Source organism: Euphorbia lathyris, chromosome 7, assembly GCF_963576675.1.
Source record: "Euphorbia lathyris chromosome 7, ddEupLath1.1, whole genome shotgun sequence".
Taxonomy (NCBI): Eukaryota; Viridiplantae; Streptophyta; class Magnoliopsida; order Malpighiales; family Euphorbiaceae; genus Euphorbia; species Euphorbia lathyris.
In genome coordinates, this window is record NC_088916.1 from 32484348 (window position 1) to 32504432 (window position 20085).

The 20085-nt window shown below is 36.7% G+C and overlaps 2 protein-coding genes across 3 annotated transcripts; one reads left to right on the plus strand and one right to left on the minus strand.

Moving 5' to 3' along the window:
- The first annotated feature begins 841 nt into the window (after positions 1-841).
- Positions 842-3539, plus strand: LOC136235082 (uncharacterized protein C57A10.07). 2 transcript variants are annotated; one of them, XM_066024599.1, is made up of 4 exons: positions 844-965; positions 1365-1825; positions 2762-2886; positions 3020-3539. In XM_066024599.1, the coding sequence occupies exons 2-4, from the start codon at positions 1366-1368 to the stop codon at positions 3335-3337; spliced, it is 903 nt and encodes a 300-aa protein (XP_065880671.1). In that variant the 5' UTR covers positions 844-965; position 1365; the 3' UTR covers positions 3338-3539. The 2 variants fall into 2 exon arrangements, with proteins under 2 accessions (XP_065880670.1, XP_065880671.1); XM_066024598.1 differs by having other exon boundaries at positions 842-1825.
- A 2618-nt stretch (positions 3540-6157) lies between these two features.
- LOC136235085 (pathogen-related protein-like) lies at positions 6158-7425 on the minus strand. Its single transcript, XM_066024600.1, has 4 exons — positions 7113-7425; positions 6896-7028; positions 6500-6801; positions 6158-6427 (listed from the first exon to the last, which is right to left on the minus strand). The coding sequence occupies exons 1-4, from the start codon at positions 7239-7241 to the stop codon at positions 6284-6286; spliced, it is 708 nt and encodes a 235-aa protein (XP_065880672.1). The 5' UTR covers positions 7242-7425; the 3' UTR covers positions 6158-6283.
- Between the last annotated feature and the right edge of the window lie 12660 nt (positions 7426-20085).

The window sequence follows — 20085 nt, forward strand, 5'->3', positions numbered from 1 at the left end:
TTCCGTAACTGTCATACCCCTACCCGATCTCCAAATCTCTGACTAACCTGTGTTTCAAGACATTAAAATTAAAGGTTCGATCAGTTAGAAGAGTACCTACCAGACAAAGGCTGTAAATATTTGCATCCTCTCCTCCTTCCACATCCGCAAATTCAAGACCATCTTCTACAGCAATAGCTTGCAGCTGCCTAGTATCCATCCCGGAACAGACACGATTCAATCAAATTCAACAGAACACCCAATCGTACCAAAGCATCGGATACAACACCCTAGCACACCGAAAATCAGAAGAAAGCAAACAAGAATTCAGCAATTCTCCCAATTATAGACACCAATAGTCAAGGGAGCCACAACCACAATCCAAAAGCTTGATTGCAGAAGCCGAAATCCAGGGAACCGCAATCGCAAAATCGCAAACCAAAAGAAATTGGCGAGAATTTTGATCGCGATCCACCACCAATCGCAAAACAGAGAAGTAGGGATTGAGAAGAGTTTGAGAGAAATTGAGAAGAAAACAAAGAATTGAGAAGAATTTAAGAAGAATTGAGAGAATCTGAGGAGAAACAAGATCAAATTTAAAAAAAAAACCCTAGTCGAACCAGGCCTCCCATTTCGAGAGAAAGCTCTTTAGTTGTAATTTTGTAGTTAATTATGATATTCATGTTGTTCAAAAAAAAAAAAAAATTTATGATATTCATGTAAATTTCCTTTTTTTAGGCAGTTGGGCTTGTTTGCGGTTTGGGCCTAATTAACAAAACAATGCTTAGTATAACAGAAAACCGTTTGTCTTTAGTACGATCTCTTTCAAATCCGACAAATGTAGATATAAATTTCCCAGATCACTTAAGATTTATCAACATTTTATATTTCTGAATCTCTCGGAGATTCCTAACACCGGAACTCTCTCAATTGAAAAGCCCTACCATTGTTTTTCCAATTCCACTTGACTTTTCTGCACAAATCGGGTATGCATGACTTTCCTCTATCAAGCTGTAAAATTTATCAATTTCATCGATCCAAATTGGTCGAGCTCTAGTGCTTGACTTGTACAATTCAATCATAATATATGATCCCATTGCTTAAAATCCTCAATTCTCATGATTGATTTTATTAATGTTGGCTAATCCTCTTTCCGATTTTGTATCTGGTAAGTTCATGATCTCGCTCCTTTTTCTTTACATCTCCATATTCGGGTATGCTTGATTTTCTCCAAATTCACAGCTGATAAGCTGGGTTTGGTTTATCATGAACTTATATTCCAATAGTCCCAAATCCTTCAATGCATATCCAAGAGAATTTGATATAGAATCAGGAACCATCAAAAGGCCCCGAAAATTGAAAAATTCCTCATTTCCCCCTTTCAGAATGCTCAAATCTTTGGGTAGCCGGCTCCATTACCATTACAAGATGCATCCAATTCTTGTGTTCCTCATTTCCTTGTCGTTGGGGATCACCATTCTCATTTTTCTCTCTCTATTCGAGCGCCGGTATCGATCTATGAGTAGTTATCGAAACATAGCCATGACAAAGAATGATTATCCCTTTGCTCAACTTAAGAATCTTGTAATGGTGGCTGGGCATTCAGTGTATACCAGTAGTGATTGTGGGAAAGTGGATAAGGAGGATTCTTGGTTTTTGGAGTCTTATCAGAGACATCCTGGTCAGGCTGCTACTTTTGTGACTCATATACAAGAGGGAGTTGATGTTGCAGCAAAGGATTCTAAGGCCTTGCTTTTGTTTAGCGGTGGTGAGACTCGAAAAAATGCTGGTCCTCGTAGTGAAGCACAGAGTTATTGGACTGTTGCTGAATCAAAAGGATGGTTTGGTGAGTTTCTCTGCTTTTCTCTTATCATTTAATCTCTTATCATGTTAGTTGATTGCTAGGCTTTCCAGTTTTCATATGTTCTGCTGTTAATACAAGGGTCCTTAGTAGAGGATTCATGGATTTTTTATTTTATGTTTTCTATGGAAAGGGTCCCGGAGGGCGAGCCTTGTTACGTATTAGCCACTTGTCCTTGTACTATAAAAATTCAAAAAAATAAAAAATAAAAAGGGAGAGAGCGCTACAGAGGAATTTCATCTAGCAAGAATCCTAATTGTTCAACAGCTGGGATAAATTTTATTGTAAAGCTATTATGAATGGTTCGAAGTTTCTGAGATTGTGTTAAAATTGTTGTAGAATTAAGCAACACATTGTGTTCCAATTACGTAAAGCGGCTATTTCTCGAAATTGACCAGATACTTGGACCATAATATTTTACCAGTGCAACACAAGTTGTGCAATTTTTCCAAATACTTCATTAGTTGAGCATCTTTATTGAGAATATTTTTGTGGAATTTTGTTTATTGACAATTTAGGTGGTTTTCTGGCTTTGAAATCTTAAACATGCTTTTGCTACAAAAAAATTGAAAGAGTTCCCTGAATATGACTTGAATACCTTGTGGTATTTTTCCTGGAGAAGTGAAAAGATTTGATTCCTTGTTTCTAGTTTGGAATGTAGATTCCCGTTGGTCATGAAAACACATCTGTAAACCAAAGATCTATGTTCAACTGCCTCATGTATTCACTGTCCAAACCAGCACTCCCCAAAAGTCACAGTTCACTATACCATCAATGGTGTATGGTATTTGCATAGAAAAAGGGTCAAAAGAATTCGGCCCTTTTTTCCAAGAAAGCCACCCTGCTTGCAACAGTAGATCCTGTTGATTCACGATCCTCCTCAGATCTTAACCTTCCTGCTTTAAATTGTGTGATTTTTAGGCAATGAAGAGAGTGTGAAATGGAGGGCATTGACAGAAGAACATGCTAGAGATAGCTTTGAGAATCTTCTTTTTAGTGTGTGCCGGTTCCGGGAGCTTACTGGCACATATCCTGAAAACATAACCGTAAGTCCTCTGTTCATACAGGTTTCTGCTTCTTTTGTGGATCTAACTGTACTAGTACAAGTAGACTGGACCTTTGATTTGAAGCCGAGCTTCATATGAACAATTAATAGTGAATAGCATAAGCATTTTTCAGGTTGTAAGTTATGATTTCAAGGAGGGGAGATTTTCACAACTGCATCGGTCTGCAATTGGGTTTCCGGAGTCAAGATTCTTTTACTCTGGTACCCCAGCTTCATTAGCTTCCAAAGAAGCAGCTGTGAAAGGTGAGGCATTGGTGCGGGCTCAATTTCAAGAAGATCCATATGGATGTCGTGCTACACTTTGGCGTAAAAAACTCGGACGTGACCCTTTTCATCGATCAATCCCATATCCAAATGGCTGTCCTGAAATTGAAGGTTTATTTAGATACTGTGGACAAGCACCTTACCCAGATTCCCTTCCTTGGGAATAGCACTACTGTTACTGTAAGTTTTTGCTTTAATCTATGGTATAGTTATAGGACAAATCATCTAGAAATATTTTGGGGAACATGCTTGACCTGATAATCTATAGTTTTTTTTTATTGTATTTTTTGTTGCATATAAAAAGGTAACCTTATGTTCACGCTAATAATAAATTGGATCTACAAATTTTAGAAAGACTGTTCACAACTATGTCTGACTTGCTAATTCTGCTTCTCTAGAGTCTATATATAATAAATTATGGACAAGTGCATCATATGATCATATCACATACAAGTAATATAGTAACGAATACATGGTCGTCCTATATAGACTAATGACATGAATATTGTTCCTAGTAAGATCCTTGATTAAAGGGGGGCGGCCCGGTGCACTACGCGTCCCCGCTGAGCGAAGGTCCGGGGAGGGGTTCCACCACAAGGGTGTACTGGGGGCAAGCCTTCTCCTGCCAATTTATTTGGCAAGAGGCCGCTCCTAACACTCGAACCTGTGACCTCTTGGTCACACGACAACAACGTTTACCGTTGCGCCAAGGCTCGCCCTCTAGTAAGATCCTTGATTATCTAAACAAATTAATTAAAGTGAGATTGATTATTCCTATAAAGCACCGATACGGGTACACATACGGGTGCGCGTACAGGTACGGCAAACGACATTTCTAAAAAATATGAGATACGGGTACGGCGGGGATTCGGCAAATTTTATATATAATTAATAATATATATATCATTTATAATGAAAATTCAAAAGATACATAAATATATAAATCACAAACCATATTCATAAAGTCAATATAAAAACACAAATAATACTCTCAAGTCATTATAAAAACCACAAATAACATCTATAATATTAACTAATAAGCCATTAATTCATAAAAAAGCACTGGAGAGATTTTCAATTTTAGTTTAGGGTTCAAATCGATTTTGTGCCTGTATATACTAGTAATCCTGGGATTATTTCATTTTAATCCTTATACTTTCAAAGTTTTTTTTAAAAAAACCCCTAAAGTATCCCCGACGTGTCCCCGCGTATCCCCTCATTAAAAAAGAAAAAGAAAAAAGGGGATACTTCCCAGGCGTGTCCCGTACGTATCCCGCCGAATCCCCGCACCCGGAGTATCGGATATGCGTACGGTGACCTCCGGGAAGTATCGGTGCTTCATAGGATTATTCTAACTTAAACTAAGCAAATAAAAAGATATAGAATTAGAGAATTGAGATAATTAGGCCTTCGGTTTCACTTAACTGCACTTTATGCAGTTTGCTCATTCATTCAAAATAACTAATCTTCTTCCTGTTGAGATGTTGATCTTCTCTTAGGTCATTAACTATTATTTCTAATTATTAACTTTTTAGGTTGGATTAAATCGAACCAATTAATTTAAGAAAGTATTAATCTTAATAGAAAAATTTGATATAGAATCAAACAAGCACATCAATGTCGCTATCACTAAGACATTAACGTAATGTTTAACCAAGCAAGTTAATTGAAAACTGCCAGAGATGATAATAAAAATTAATCTTTGTCCATAACAATCAGCTTAAACTTGTAATTCAATGGATTCCTTGTCATGATATTAAAGTTTCTTACACCAACGGGGCGTTTGGTATCATATTGGGATATGGATAGGGATAAAGGTTGGGATAGGGATAGATAAATGGTTGAGATAAGGATAAAAATATGATAGTCGAGAATTATTATTCAATGTTTGGTGGGATAGGGATGGGGATAAAATAATACATTTTACTATTTTAACCTTATTTAAACTACATAACATTAATTTGAAGGATAAGATGGACTTTTCCATCCTATTAAAATCGCAGGAGCTTATCCCACTTCCTTATACTACCCCCTCCTGGGTATAGGATTTGAATCCGTCCCACTCTTCTATCTCCCAAACAAACACGAGATAACTTATCTCGTGTTTTTTATCCCTATCCCACCTCCTATGTCCCTTCTAACAAACATCCCGCAAATGGTCGAGGGTAGAATCTTGACAACCTCATTTATTGTTGGAATTTCGAACACATGGTAGGATGGACTTGTGTTGTACACGCATCAAGCCCAGGGGGCATTTGCATGCGAGGTTGTGTTAGAGATAATAATAAAAGTTATTCTTGAGCCTTAAATATCCGCTTAAGCTTTTAGTTCAATGGGTTGCTTGTCAAAAACAATATTACTAATGATTATCAACAATAAGCATTAAATACCATACAAAATATGTTTAATTTGAATAGGAATTAATCTTCTCACTTGTATTGGAGCTGCATGGTCTTCTAAGTCTTCTTAAATAGGGCGAAAATACCTTGTTTAATCTTCTTTCGGAGTGAGGAGAGGATTCCCAAAGAATTAGATGTTGAATCCATATGAAAGAGGGCTTTGAATCATCAATGGCACGTTGACTCGCCCAATGACTCAGCAAGTCACGTGTCCGAATCAATCAACAAAGAGAACCAAAAAATGGTGTATGACTCGGGAAGTCAGCAACGATTTTTTGGTTTCGGGAATTTTGCTCCAGTTTTGGATGAAATTAAACCTATGGACTCAGCTGCCTTCATTTTTTATTTCTTGAATCATTTATTGTTTTTCTTCAATCTCAATTTAGTGGAACTCCAAATTGATGTTATACTTGTGGATATTAATATTCTTCTTGCATCCTGGGCAGATAATAAGAATTGCAGAAATTTCTAGTTATATAACAAGTAAGCCTTGTACATTTCTAGTACAAGTAGAAGCTATTTCTATTGATGTGAGATTGAAATTCCAGTAAAGTTAATTCCAAATTGTGTTTAGAAATTCATCTAAAGTAGATAAAAGCCAGTATGCAAAATTTATTTGAATAACAAGTAAGCCTTGTACATTTTAGGCATCTTTTTCCCAAATAGAAAGAGTAGACTACAATATCCCTGAGCCTTATAACTGCAGGTCTTCAGCTATCCTGTTCCTGTCAAGAAAGGACAAGTTGAAGCTGCATCATTGATTGAACCATCCAAGCCACCACCCTTCATTAGACCACCAAGCAATTCTCCAGCATCCATAAAGATCTCAACCTTCACAACTTTCATATTCTCATCCACCTGTTTTTCCAAAAAGTCAGACAATAATGCTAAGAAAAAGAAATGATGAAAATGCAGAAATATTATATATACCTGAAAAATAGACATGCCAAAGATTTCAACCAATTCTCCCGTGGGGGCATAGCCCTTAAAAGGACCTTCCATATAACCCCAATGCCTAAACTTGTAAACAATCACTGGCGGCCCCGAGTAAACTTGGAGAACTTCAATTGCAAACCCTCGAGGAAATGCTGTTGTAAAAGCTACATGAGCTGAATCCACAGTTTCTTTATCAGAATCATACGCCCTGAACTTCGCTGGTAGTGAAGTCCGCAGAAAAGTATTGTATCCTCCTCCAAGCTTCTTCTTTTCTTCTAATGTTACTGGTTTCATTCCTGCAAGCAAGCATTAATTCATTCCAGCTAGTTTAAGCTAAAAAATATACACTTCATTAGCCTTTATTGATTGTAATCTGAAATGGGTTCTTACCATTTAGGCTGAAAGTATAGTTGTTTGGATCAATTGATTTATAATCATCAAAGCAAACCTTGTGGAACACTTCCATCTCCCATGTCTTCAACAGGTTCTGTACTTTTTCTTCTAGTGAACCTGCTGCCCACACCTTACGTTTTCAAATATTATTGCGTATTTTTGTTGAGACCTTATGGAGACTGAAAATCAAAGTGTATTATCAGAAAATAGATACCTTAGTTCTGCCTTCCTCAAAGAGCTTGTTAACAATATCATAGTTTGGAGGGCTTCCAAATCTCCATCTGGTGTTCTTCTCTCCTTCTCCATGCAAGAATGATCTATACTTATCACCTGAAGCTGCCATATTAATTAGTGGTCACTCAAAATATGTTTTATCTGAACTGGTCATGCTGCAGATGGACCTTTATTTATAGGGGGGGAAAAAAACTAGAGGATCAACTGAATCCTGGTCATGATGTTTGTGATAGTAAACAGATCAGCATTGGAGAAATAAATTTAATTTTGACTAATCAATCAAGTCACAGAGAAAAGTCGTATAGAAAAAATTGAATACTTTCTTTGTTCTGTTGTTGTTTTTTTTTTTTTTTTAAATATGAAGTATAGTGATGGGATTTTTTTTTTTTTTTTTTTATTTTTTATAATAATGCTAATATTTCATTAAATAAAAAGAAGATTGATAGTACATCAAGAAAGCAGTAAGAGGTACAACACCTCACATAAGTATAGGCAATATCTAATACATGATCCATTAAGGTAATAACATGACTACAAAAAGCAGAAAAAACCATAAAAGGTAACACTAGCATAAATAACAACAGATAAGTCATGTATTTCTCAAAACTCCAAGTTCACACAAAAGCACTTGTAGTCCATTCTCCAACATTAGAACCATTCTGAACTTTCGGATCTAAGTTCCTTCTTTCGCAATCCCGTAGATCTAGTGGTCTACGGATAAGATCTACATTACAAATGAAAAGATTACGAACAACAGATGCAATTCAAACGGGGTTAGAGATCTGAAAAAATATATGAAATCCAACTAAATAAAAACTATCAAAATAAAATTAGGAAAGCATAGAAAAAGAGGAGGAGGAAGAAGGAAGACAAGCTTCCTTCTTCCTCCTCAACGGTTTAAGGTACAGGTGAAGGAACGGCAAAAGATTTGCAAAGAAATGGGATGAAAAGAAAAAAGAAAATGGAAAGGGCAGGAAAGGAGGGGGGCGGCGCAAAAGAAAGGGGGTGAAAAGGAAAAAATAAGAAAGAAGAAGGCAGGAAAGGAGGGGGTGGGCGAAGTGTCGAGGAAGGATCTCTAGAAGGCGGAGCTTCTCTAGTGATTGGATACTTGGTGTGCAATGAAACTACCAAATTTGACTATTAGTATTTAGAAATATACACGTGTGAGTATATTATGTGTCACTCACCTTTCTTACTAATTAAAGTTGGAATTTTAAGTTTAGTCAAAATTGTTTAGAATTACATTTAAGGTATGTTTAGTAAGAGGATAAATAGAAGGAAATAAAGGGTTGTACATACAGGGATGCAGGATTCACAGGTAGTGGGGGTAAACTATATCTCCAATGTAAAATAAAAAAGGATAAAGACCAAATTTAACGTTTTAAGGGAAATGTAAATTTAACCATAACGGTTAAGGGAAGTGCATATTTAACCATAACGTTTCCAAACAAAAACAAATTTTAGCCATACATTATCGAAAATTACAAAAAAACCTTGTTTGACTAGTATTTAACTGTCACTTTAGACCTTCCAAATATCAATTATGTTTAAGATATTTAATGTTTTACTAACAAAATTACAAAAATTATGTTAAAATGCTAAAAACTGAATCTGATACATATAAGTTAATCACAATTTTTTTTTGTCAAAATGTCTAAGATATTTTCGATAGCATAAGGGGTAAAATTGATCTTACTTAAAAATGTTAGGATTAGATTTACACTATTTCATACGTTATGGTTAAATCTACATTTCACTAGAAATATTAGGATTAAATTTAAACATTATTACAATTAAAAATATATATATAAAAAATCAATAACAATATAAATATCAGAGGTTACAATTATTGGATTTGTGTTGTGTCAATTTTGGATTAATATTAAAATGATTAAACCTTAACCCAACTCAAAAAAATTCATGCCAATCTGGTATTAACCTAACTGAGTTAGTGTCAATTTCGTATCGTTTTTCGAGTCATAATTTTACTATGGATCAATTTTGTTTTTAGGAAAACTCTAATCTTAAGATTATTTGGAATTTTTCTATCACACTTAATTTTTATCTAACCATAAAAATTTGGTTCAATTACAAAATAAATTCCGTAGAAATTTTTATAGGAAATTATTTAGCAAATGATAAAATAAAATAAAATAAAATTTTCTATTACTAAAACTTTAAAGTTGATTTATTATTCTGAAATCAAATCTATAGAATTTGGTGGGATTCACCCTTTCTACAAGAACACTTTAATTGGGTCTCACCCATTAGAATGTTAGAGTAAAAAAAAACGACACACTAAAAGAAAAAAAGTAACATATCTAATTTCTAGTCAGTCATCTTCAACCTTATTTCAGGAAAGTTTAAATTTCTCTTTGTTGTTAATAATGGAGTTTGGAGGCAAACTCCAAAAATGAGAAATTGTATACATATAGTTTTATACATTCCAAATCTCAGTGGGGGCAAGTGCCCCCATTACCCCACTGTAGATCCGTCTCTATGTATATAAGTGTTTCGAAAGAGAGTACTCTCGAACAAAGCTTCAAAATAATAATGGCCCAAAAAATTTAAAGGCTCTATGCTAAATTGAAAATCTTAATAAATAAATTGTTTGTTTTGATATTGCATCTTGTGAATTTTCACAACCATGGCTTAGCCATTATAGGATTAGTATATTCACAACCATGGGTTAGCCATTATAGGAATAGTATAATGCTTATAATGTTGTTGAGACTTGTATATAATAATGTTTTCTATTTCTGAATAAGCAGTTGGTCTCACAAGTTGCAGATATATGGATATCTAGACGGTTACATGGATAAATATGAAAGAGTTCATATGCATTGGAATCAATTTAAATGCCACTGGTAGATCTCACATGTGATAGTAAGTGTATGTATCCTATTAGGAATTGTCCCTAAATCGATACTAGAAAAGAAATTTAAGAATAATAGAAGAAGAAGATAAGAGAGAGTCAAAGAGAACTAAAGAAGGAATTTGTAAGTAATTCATTAGATAGATTGCTGGATACCAGACATGACCTTTTATAATACCTCTGAGGTGTCCTGGTAGTATAAGGACATCTATGACAACAACCGGAATCCTAACAACTTACCAACAACCAATATAGGCAAACAAAATAGGATATAAAAAATAGGCATAATGCCAATAAATGATAATGATAACCAACAATTATAGAAATAACTAATAATAGAAATAATTGTTTTGCTAACTTTTAGGTTTTCCTTCTTTAAACATGACAATACTCCCTCATTCAGAACCTTTTTGTCCCCAAGAATGGTAGAAATCAGGAAATTGAGAGGCAAATGAGGACCGATATTCCCATATTGCATCAAGGGAGGGCATCCCAACCCATTGGATGAGCATTTGTAGGACAGAAATGTCTCTAACTTGAGCACACCGAGTGTCAATTATCTTATAAAGTTGAAGTATGAATTCCCCACTATAGTAGGAGGCAATGTCGTCAAAACATGAGAAAAAGCTTTAAGTTTCCTCTTGAGCAGTGAAACATGAAACACATAGTGGATCCTACAAGTGGGTGGAAGATCGGGCTTGTAACCCACTTTGATTACCTTCTCCAAAACCTGAAAGGGCCCATAAAAATGAGTAGAGAGCTTAAGAGAACTGCAGAGTGCCAATTGCCTATTCCTTGTAAGGTTGTAGTTTAAGAAAGACCCACACTACGCCGATAACTGCTTCAAATTTGAACCGTCGTCATGAAGAAATTAAAACTATCACGGGCCCGCTGCCTGGGCTTTTCTAACTGATGCGCGTATTATTCTCTAATGGCATTATAGACCATGCTAGGAGAACTAACCGGAAGACAGGTGTCTCCAGTACCAATGTTAGGAATTGTCCCTGGATCAATACTAGAAAAAAAAATTAAGAACGATAGAAGTAGAAGAAGAAGATATGAGAGAGTTAGAGAGAATTGAGGAAGGAATTTGTAAACAATTCATTAGATAGATTGTTAGATACTAGGTAGAGCTTTTTATAGTACCTCTGAGGTGTCTTGGTAGTATAAAGATAGTTGCGACAACAGTTGGAATCTTAACAGCTTACTAATAGCCAATAGGCAAATAGAATAGGAAATTACAAAATAGGCATCATGTCAATAAATGATAATAATAACCAATAATTACAGAAATAACTAATAATAGAAATAATTGTTTAGCTAACTTTTAGGCATTTTTTCTCTGATACGTGACAAATCCTCAAACTAATAATCATCATTATGATCTTGAATTAAGAATTGTAATACTTTGACATTGTTTTTGATACACTTGAAAAAGTTGTATTTAGGGCAATAATTGAATACTACATGAATTAACTGTAAGTTAATTGAATAACAGATTAACATTCACAAATATTAGATGATGAGGGATATATCCTAGGCCATTTGTGGTACAGTTGCTAATTTTTGCAAGATATAGATTAAAAGTTGAATTTTGATTTCATGAATCTATTTAGTTTGAGCAACTCGTCTTTAAGGATGGAAACGGGCATGGTACCCGCGGGTAATGTCAATTCCAAATCTTTACCCTTTTATTTTTTAATTACTCGTACTCATCCCATTATCCTAACGGGTATATCTTTTGCATCTTATATCCATCCCATTTAATTCACGGGTACTCACGGGTACCTTTACCCGTTAAGAATCAATAAATAAAAAAATATTACAAATTTAACAAAGTATAAATTTAATAAATCATCTATCTAAAAATTGAACCTTAATTAATAAGAATAAAGTAGTTTAGTGGTATCACTCAATGGTTGAAAAAAAGGATGGGGTTCAAATCTCACGTTTTACATCTAAAAAACAATGATATTTATTAATATATAAAAAAGTTATGACGGGTAACGGGTACCTTGAGGTATTCTCATACCCGTCCCATTACCCCCAACGAGTAATGGTTTTGATCACATACCTTTTATACAGGACACGGGTAGTCTCATTAGGATCGGGTTGGATCGGATACTCGCGGGTATAGTACCCGCTGTCATCCCTACTCATCCTGGATAAGTAAATAAATGCCTCATATTTGGCACTTTTTATGACCGTGATTCATTTGGATATACCAATGAAGGATCAAATTACATTGCAACCATGCACTGAGAGTTAAAGTCAAAATCAATTTGACTTTTTTTTTTTGTGTCACTAATAGAGATTAAATGCTTCTTTATTTTAAAAATTATAGTCTTTTAAAATTATATCTTTCAGTTAATAAAAAATATGCTCATACTGTTAATTTGCACTTTTTGAAAATTTTTGTGGAATTAAATGAATATGCAAATTAATTATCTTTTAATGAAAGATAAAGACTATTGTCCTTTTAAGAAAGGCTTAATACATACGCATCCCCCTTAAGTTGTCCATTTTATTCATTTAACCCCCTCAACTTAAGGGACATCCTTTTAGCCCCCTTAACTCAATAAAAACGCTATCATTGGCCACAATAATCCTACGTGGCAGTGACCTGGACCATGATTGAGTTTCACGACTTGGAGGCGCGTGAACACCCTGAAATTCTGCTTGCAACGGTAACAAAAAGAAACCACACCCATATTAATAACAAAATATCCCTAAATCGTTCTTCTTCTTCACCGTCTTCTTCTTCTTCACCCTGTGGACGAATTGCACAGAGGTTTCTTCTTCTTCTTCTTCACGAACTGTTCGCATTTCACTTCAGCAGATCTTCTTCAACAGCTCTTCTTCAACAGACCTTCCCTAATCGAAGTCGAGTTTCACGGATTCTCATCTTCGTCTCCATCGTTTCTTTGCTTCTTCATGGATTCCATTTTTCTGGGTTTTTGTTTGTGTTCAATCGATTTTCATCCGCTCAATCAAACTGAAAGAGAAATCTTCTTATTCGGTCATTGGGCTTAGTGAATTCGAACTCGAAATCTGTTAAACCGGCCATTCTAACACCGGACGATGGAGAGAGACCATGTGTGCTTCTGTGGTGAAGTTGCTTACATGAGAGTGTGTTGGAAACCTCCAAATCATGGTAGGCGTTTCTTTGGATGTCCTAATTATGGCAGTGAAATGTTTTGTGGTTATTTCAGATGGTATGATCAAACCTCTAATTTAGAGACTAAGAACATGGGACGGTTCAAAAGGTTGAAAGAGAAAGAAGAGAGTAATTCAAGAAGCAATTCAGTGAAGATGGATGAGAGTGGAGAGTGTAGACAATGGCTTAAATTGATAGGGATTTGTTTTAGGACTGTTGTTTAGTTCCTGAACTGGTTAATTAATGTAATGTTGTTGATTGTGTACTGAATTGGTAGGATGAAGTTGTAATGCATTGTTATGGTGTAATGTAATGTTTTTGATTGTGTACTGAATTGGTAGGATGAAGTTGTAATGCATTGTTATGGTGTAATGAAATGGTTTTGATTATGTAATGGCAATTGGTGGATTGATTTTGTATCAATTGATTATGATGTTATGGTGTAATGGCAAATGTTGTTAGTGATTATGTACTGATATAAAACAGACCATATATGCATTTAGCCATACGAAATGATCCAAAAACCAGACCATAAAAACTCCATAGAAGCCAATTCAAAGAACACAAATCATTAAGCCATAAATGGTCTAAAAAAAGACCAGAAATATGCATTAAACCAGCTGAAACTGTGTCAATACATAGTTGTCCAAAAGTAAGGCATACTCCTACAATCCATATAGCACTAAGCTATAATTTGTCCCAAAAAACAGACACAAAATATGCAACAAGCCAGAAATATGCCATAATGTCCAAAATAAAGGCATATTCCTAGGAGACAAGCATTCCAAAAAACAAGCATTACAAAACAGACATAAAACCTAAGGCATCCATCTAACAACATTGGGTTGAGAAGCTGATATTGTTGCTTGTTGAGAAGCATTTGCTTGTGTTTGAGTAGATGTTGCTGCTGTTTGAGTAGATGTTGCTGCTGGTTGAGAAGTAGTGGTGTGTGGTTTGAGCCCTCTGTTCCTTAAGTATACATGTTTTTCCCTGAACTTCATTGTTTCTTTCCATTTCATTTTTAGTGCTTCAAAACCAAGGTCCCCTGTCACTTCAGCAGAGTTTTTCAGCTTCTTTGCACCAGTAGAGATGACAGTTTGTTGACCTCGCAAGTTCTACATGAATATGGAATCCCAAATCATTCAAACAACCAAAACTGAAAACAACTTAAAACAGAACATATATAAGCAATTACCTGAGCACATGTCCAGCCAGTTCTCTCTGAAATGAAGACACCAACTCCTGAAACTTTTTGTTTTTTGGGAGACTGCTTTTTGTTAGAGATTTTTACTGTCTTCTCAGCTATGTTCTTGGGATACTTTTGTAGCCTCTGTTTCCTACGTGGTTGTGGTCTCTACAAAGAAACATCTAAATTAGTAACCATGGATAGTGTACTTAAAAAAATGTAAACGTTTAACAAACCTCTACGACATGTTTTGTTCCACTAGTACTTGCCCCTGAGGATTGAATTGAACCACCCTGCACCTTACAGCCTTTCTTGTTGTGCCCTTGTTGTTTACATTGGGAACACCTAATGATTGACCCTTTCTTAGACATTTTCCCTAATTTTATCACCTCATCCTTATCTTTCCTCCTGTTCTTTTTCGGCCTGCCTGGCATGACCCTAACAGGTGGAGGTTCAACTTCAGGATTTTTACTGTCTGGCCACATCTTCATATTGAGAACAGGTGTAGACACCGAGTCGGAGGACCTGTGACGAAAACCTGAAACAAGACGGTCGAAGCGATTGATTCCGGAAGTTTTGAAAAATATATAAAGAATAATAAGCTGAGGAAAATTAACGGCACGACGCGAGCACACAACGGCATCCCGCACGCGGACGACGATGGTCGAACGCCCGTTTGACGGCTCGAGACGTGCGCGCGGCGTCCGTCGGACGCACCGCGAGTGGCACGCTCTCGACGCCCGAGCAATGCCTGGGACCGCTGGCGGTGCGCGCCCTCGTGGGCCGTTGAGCACACGTGCCTGGCAGCGCGAGGCGCGCGTTCGGCGGCCGCGACGTCCGAGCGTCTAGCTGCGCGGAACGCGCGCTCGGCGGCCACGGAGTGCACGCGTCCGACGGCGCGGGGCACGCCCCGAGGGTCGCCGGGCGGGCACCCAACCACGTCGGGCGGACGCCCGACGAGGGTTGGGCGCGGGCGCCCAACCTCGCGTTGGGCGATCGCCCAACGAAACTTGGGCGATCGCCCAACATTGTTGGGCGGCCGCCCAACCACAATGGGCGACGCTCAATTTTTTTTGGGCATCGCCCATTGTTCCGGGATCCGTTTCCCTATATAAGGGCACGGATCCCAAGGTGAAGAGAGGCCTTTTTGGGGGGAAAAACTTTCTCACTCTAAACATTTTTAGAGAGAGAGAGAGTGGATTTTTTTGAGAAAAATATTTTTTTTCTCAAAAATTCCAAATTTCCTAAGTTCAATTTTTACTAAATTTTTATTAAAATCGGGAGCTCGCGGTTCGTGGAATCAATCGGCTTCGACTGTCTGATACCGAATCAAAGGTATTATCCGAGGACTAGACTCTTTATTTTATTTAATTTATTTCTCTCCTTCTATTTATTTTTTTATGCTATAGTTTTTATTCCTTTAGTCATTTATTTATTTTGTCACGTTTTATTTAGTTAGCGTATTTATTTAATTTTCGTTTCGGGTTAAATAAAATTCGGTTTTGTTTTAAAATAAAAACCTCGTTTTGGATATCCCAATACGAACCGTGATCCGATAAAAAGGTAGTTCGGGTATCGAAAATGTTGTAATTATAAGTTTTTTTATTTAAAAGAGGTTTCCAAATAACGTTTTAAAATAAAAACATCGTTTTAGGAACTTCCGTTTTCGACTATGATCCATCTTTGGTAGTTCGGAAGTCCAAAACGATTGAATTAGATTTAATTTAATGCTTTTGAACAAATCTGGAAAATGTTGGAGTGCTGCTGTAATTTGCCAATTCTGTCACTACAGGCTGTTTACCGACGGATTTTCCATCGGTAAATCTGCCAAAATGTAAAAAATGCCATTTCGGTCCCTTTTTCTTAACTTTTAGACTTTTAATCCTTAGTATATATATATATATGATTATGTAATATATTCTTTTCAAATTGTTTTAAAACTTTAACATATATAATTATTTTAGGAGATTGGTATTCCATTTTTATTCTAATATTTTATATATGTACATATTGCTTTCTTTTTTATTATTATTCATTTAAATTACATTAAATTCTATTTTAAATGTTATTTACTTGGGCATTTTGGGAGATAATTAGTAGATATTGGAGGATGAACATATAGTCTTTTTGACATTAGGATTATATTAGTTATGTACATATATAGTTTTGGGGTATATTTGGGTTATGTTAATTATTGATAAATAGAGTTATTTTGAGTAATAAATGCTATTTTCTTATTTGTGAATTTCATCTACTATTTTCATATATTTAAAGTATAAATATATTATTTTCATTACTATTTCTTATATATGTATTAGATAGTATACTTTCTTTTACTCTTATTGGGCTAAAATGTGTAAATATATATCTATATTATTTTCTTTATCTCTTTTGGCCATTTATGAGTCCATGTTTCTAATGGGCTTCACTTTGAAAAATTAATTTTGAGCTCAAATGTGGTTGTTAACATAATTATAATAGTTAGAGAGTCCATTAAATAAGTGGGGAAAATAAATCACAAAAAGAGAGTTTTCAATTAAATTATTTAAGCTAATGAGCTTTCTTAGATTTCTAACGTAGATAAATAGAGTCATTTTTGTTGATATTTTAAATCGTCTTCAAAACACCACGCTTTAAAACCTTAGTCCGTTCCAACGACGGATTAAGCGAACATTGTAATTAAAATCGTTTTCGTTGTAAATAAGGAGTTTTGAATCGTTTTCTTAAAGAATTTGTACAAAGTAAAATTGACTTGTATGTTTAACCATGTCTTCTCATTAAAAGGTTTTCATCTCAAACGTTTTCAAATATTCGGTCGTTCCAACGACGATTCGGGTAAACTTCATCAAACGGGGTTTTAAAACGCACCTAAATCGTTCCAACGGCGATTAAGGTGCGAACCATGTAAATAAATCCGTTTTGGAGAAGTAAATTAATGTAGAATAGACACACAACATAACCTTTAAATACGGTTGTAAATAAATCACTTCTTTCTCCCCCCTCTCTGTGTATGTATAAACATAAATGGGTGATTCTTTACTGATATGGCTTTTCAATATCATATGCTCAAAACGGTTTCCAAAAAGAGAAAGAAAAGGGTTTCAAATGAATTTTAAACTTAAAGAAGTATACGATTAGTCCGTTATCGCCTAACATGCTGAGTAGGAGGCCGGTGGTTCATAACCGGGCGATGTCGGGGTGCCTAGTAGCCTTTCTCCGGAAAGGAGCTAGCCTTCTCGGCTCGTACCTAAGTTTTCCGAACCCACACCGGTCTCCCGCAAGGGATCGGTGTTCATTTTCCCATTCGTGGGTGGCGACTCTTCCATATCTCCGAGCTCCGGTCCTGCCGAGCAGCTTGATTCCACGATTGGTTGCTTTCGGCGCCAATCACCGCTTACGTCGCCATGAGGTTGTCCACCCCCCGGTCCGCTTGGGAGATTAGGCCGCGGCACCTCGTCAAACAAGTGGTGACTCCGCTGAGGAAGCGAGAAATTTGATTCCGAAAGGCATGCACTAAGCCCTTAACGGGGACGGATCGTTTTACTTCTTTTCGTATGCATTCACGAGCATTATTGCAAACCCTTTGGGTAATTTCCGCGAAACCTCTAGCGAGAGTCCATTCGTCGCTCGAAAGAGGCTAGCGTAAGTTCCCCCTTACAGTAAGGCGCCAGAGGGTCCCCATCCATTCATTAGGGGCGAATCTGTGCGGTCCTGTGAGGTCCCACAGTCAGCCGTGTCAGCATATAGTAGCCTCAGAAGTTTCCATAGGATTACCCGTTACTATTTTTGATGTGATAAATGAATCAGTTCGTGTTTTCAAACCGCCATGATACGTGTCTAATCCTAAAACTATGTAAAGAAAATGAGACGATGCGTTAATATATACTCATGAATCGACATACTAATTACCCTAAAACATCGAAACGATTTGAACTAAAGACGACTTAGTCATCTCATATGAATGAACATGTGCGACCCGCCTTGTCCCTTTCGGTGTCCCGACGAAGGCACGTGTTTAGGAAATACGTTATGACGTAAGCACGTATTAGTATGAATCGGTTCGGTGTTAAGGATAATTACATTTCGATACAAAAGACTATATTAACGGTAGCCGTTATTCACATTCTTTAAATAAATTAGGATAAAACGAGATCACGACGAAACGAAAACGAAGAACATTTCTGTTTCGAACGACCTTGTTGTAACGTGAAAAGTTTCGCACAAGTAGCCCGTCCCTTCCGAATAAAAGACGAGCTTTTACGTTATGCCTTGTGTCATTCTTAGGATAAATGGACGTGTCCGCAAAAGGTGACTAAGAAAACAAAGAAGAGAAAAATGAACTAAACGACCAAAATCATTCCGAATCTACGATATATATCAATACCAAGAGTAGTTAAAGAAAATAAACCAATGTCGTTGAATACGTGCCTCGGACGAGTCTATACCCCGTTTAAAATCTCAAAGCCGAATTAAGCCAAACCATATAATTGCGCCATATGGACGAGACTGCGGATTTTGACTAACGACTCGATCATTTCGACCGTTACCAAAACTGCAAGAAATATGGCCCGATATACGTGTTTGCTTAAATTCGCGCCTAAAGGAAAGAAAACGGTGATATCCTCGCTTCGAACAAACACGCGATTCAACGAAACGTTGATTTTCTATAACCACACTGAGATGATATATCCCGTGGATTGGGAGGAACAAAGAGTTGTAATTAGCCGAAAGATTATCGTGCGCTCAAAATAAGGCTCGCCATCTTTTCACATAGCAAAATGAGCAAACGAATCCTCGACGCTAAGAACAAACATGTTACGCGAGGAGTCCGTTCCCTAAAATAAAATCCAAAAGTGATTCCATCACTAAATAAACACGTGGTTACGTCTCTCGATAGATCCAAAAGATCCCCGTTGTAATCCAAAAATCGAGACATGAACCCACGCGAATAAAAGGGAACGAGTCATTGACAATAACGAACGATTGGACTAGAAGAATAACTCGAACCACGTCTAAAAACTGAGATGCGCTCAAAGGGAGTCAAAACCCAAACTAATGCGTCTCACGAAAGGACGAAAGACGAGTTATTCCGAAAGGACAATCCAACTTGGTCGATTTCTTAGTCACTGAATATGGATACGTCAAAACAAACTGTTGTCTGATGGTTGATTTACTTTCCCGCAATAATCGACGGCATCACGCGTCCCCTGGACCGGAATGTGAGCCAAAAAACCAAAATCCTAGGAAAGAGACCTGGACCAACGAGTGTGTGGAGGAATAAGGGTGGAAGAGAGATGTTGTGATACGTGTAATTAGAACTAACGTTTGTTCTTCTTATCTTATAATCGCAAATAAATAAACGCACACACCACGAATCATGCATATGAAATCATACATACATACTAATGGATACCGTTCGCGCAGACGTCATCATTAAGCGGTTGTGGTTTCGCGAGAGTAATCGGCTTGTCAGACAGTTTGATCAGTCGCGAGTAGACAGTCCCGAATCAGTAGTTATGGCTTCTGAATCATCTTCATCCGAGTATACTCAGTCTTCCGTCAGTATGTCTGCAACCGACGAGAAGGTGGCTGAATTGGAGAATTCTGTGAACAATATCAACGACCAGCTGGCCGCAATCTTGGCCCAGCTAGCTGAGTTAGCACTGAAGGACAACAAGAGTGGTAGTAAGCGTGCTGAGAATGAGGTGAACGATGGCCCTCGCTTTGGGAATGAG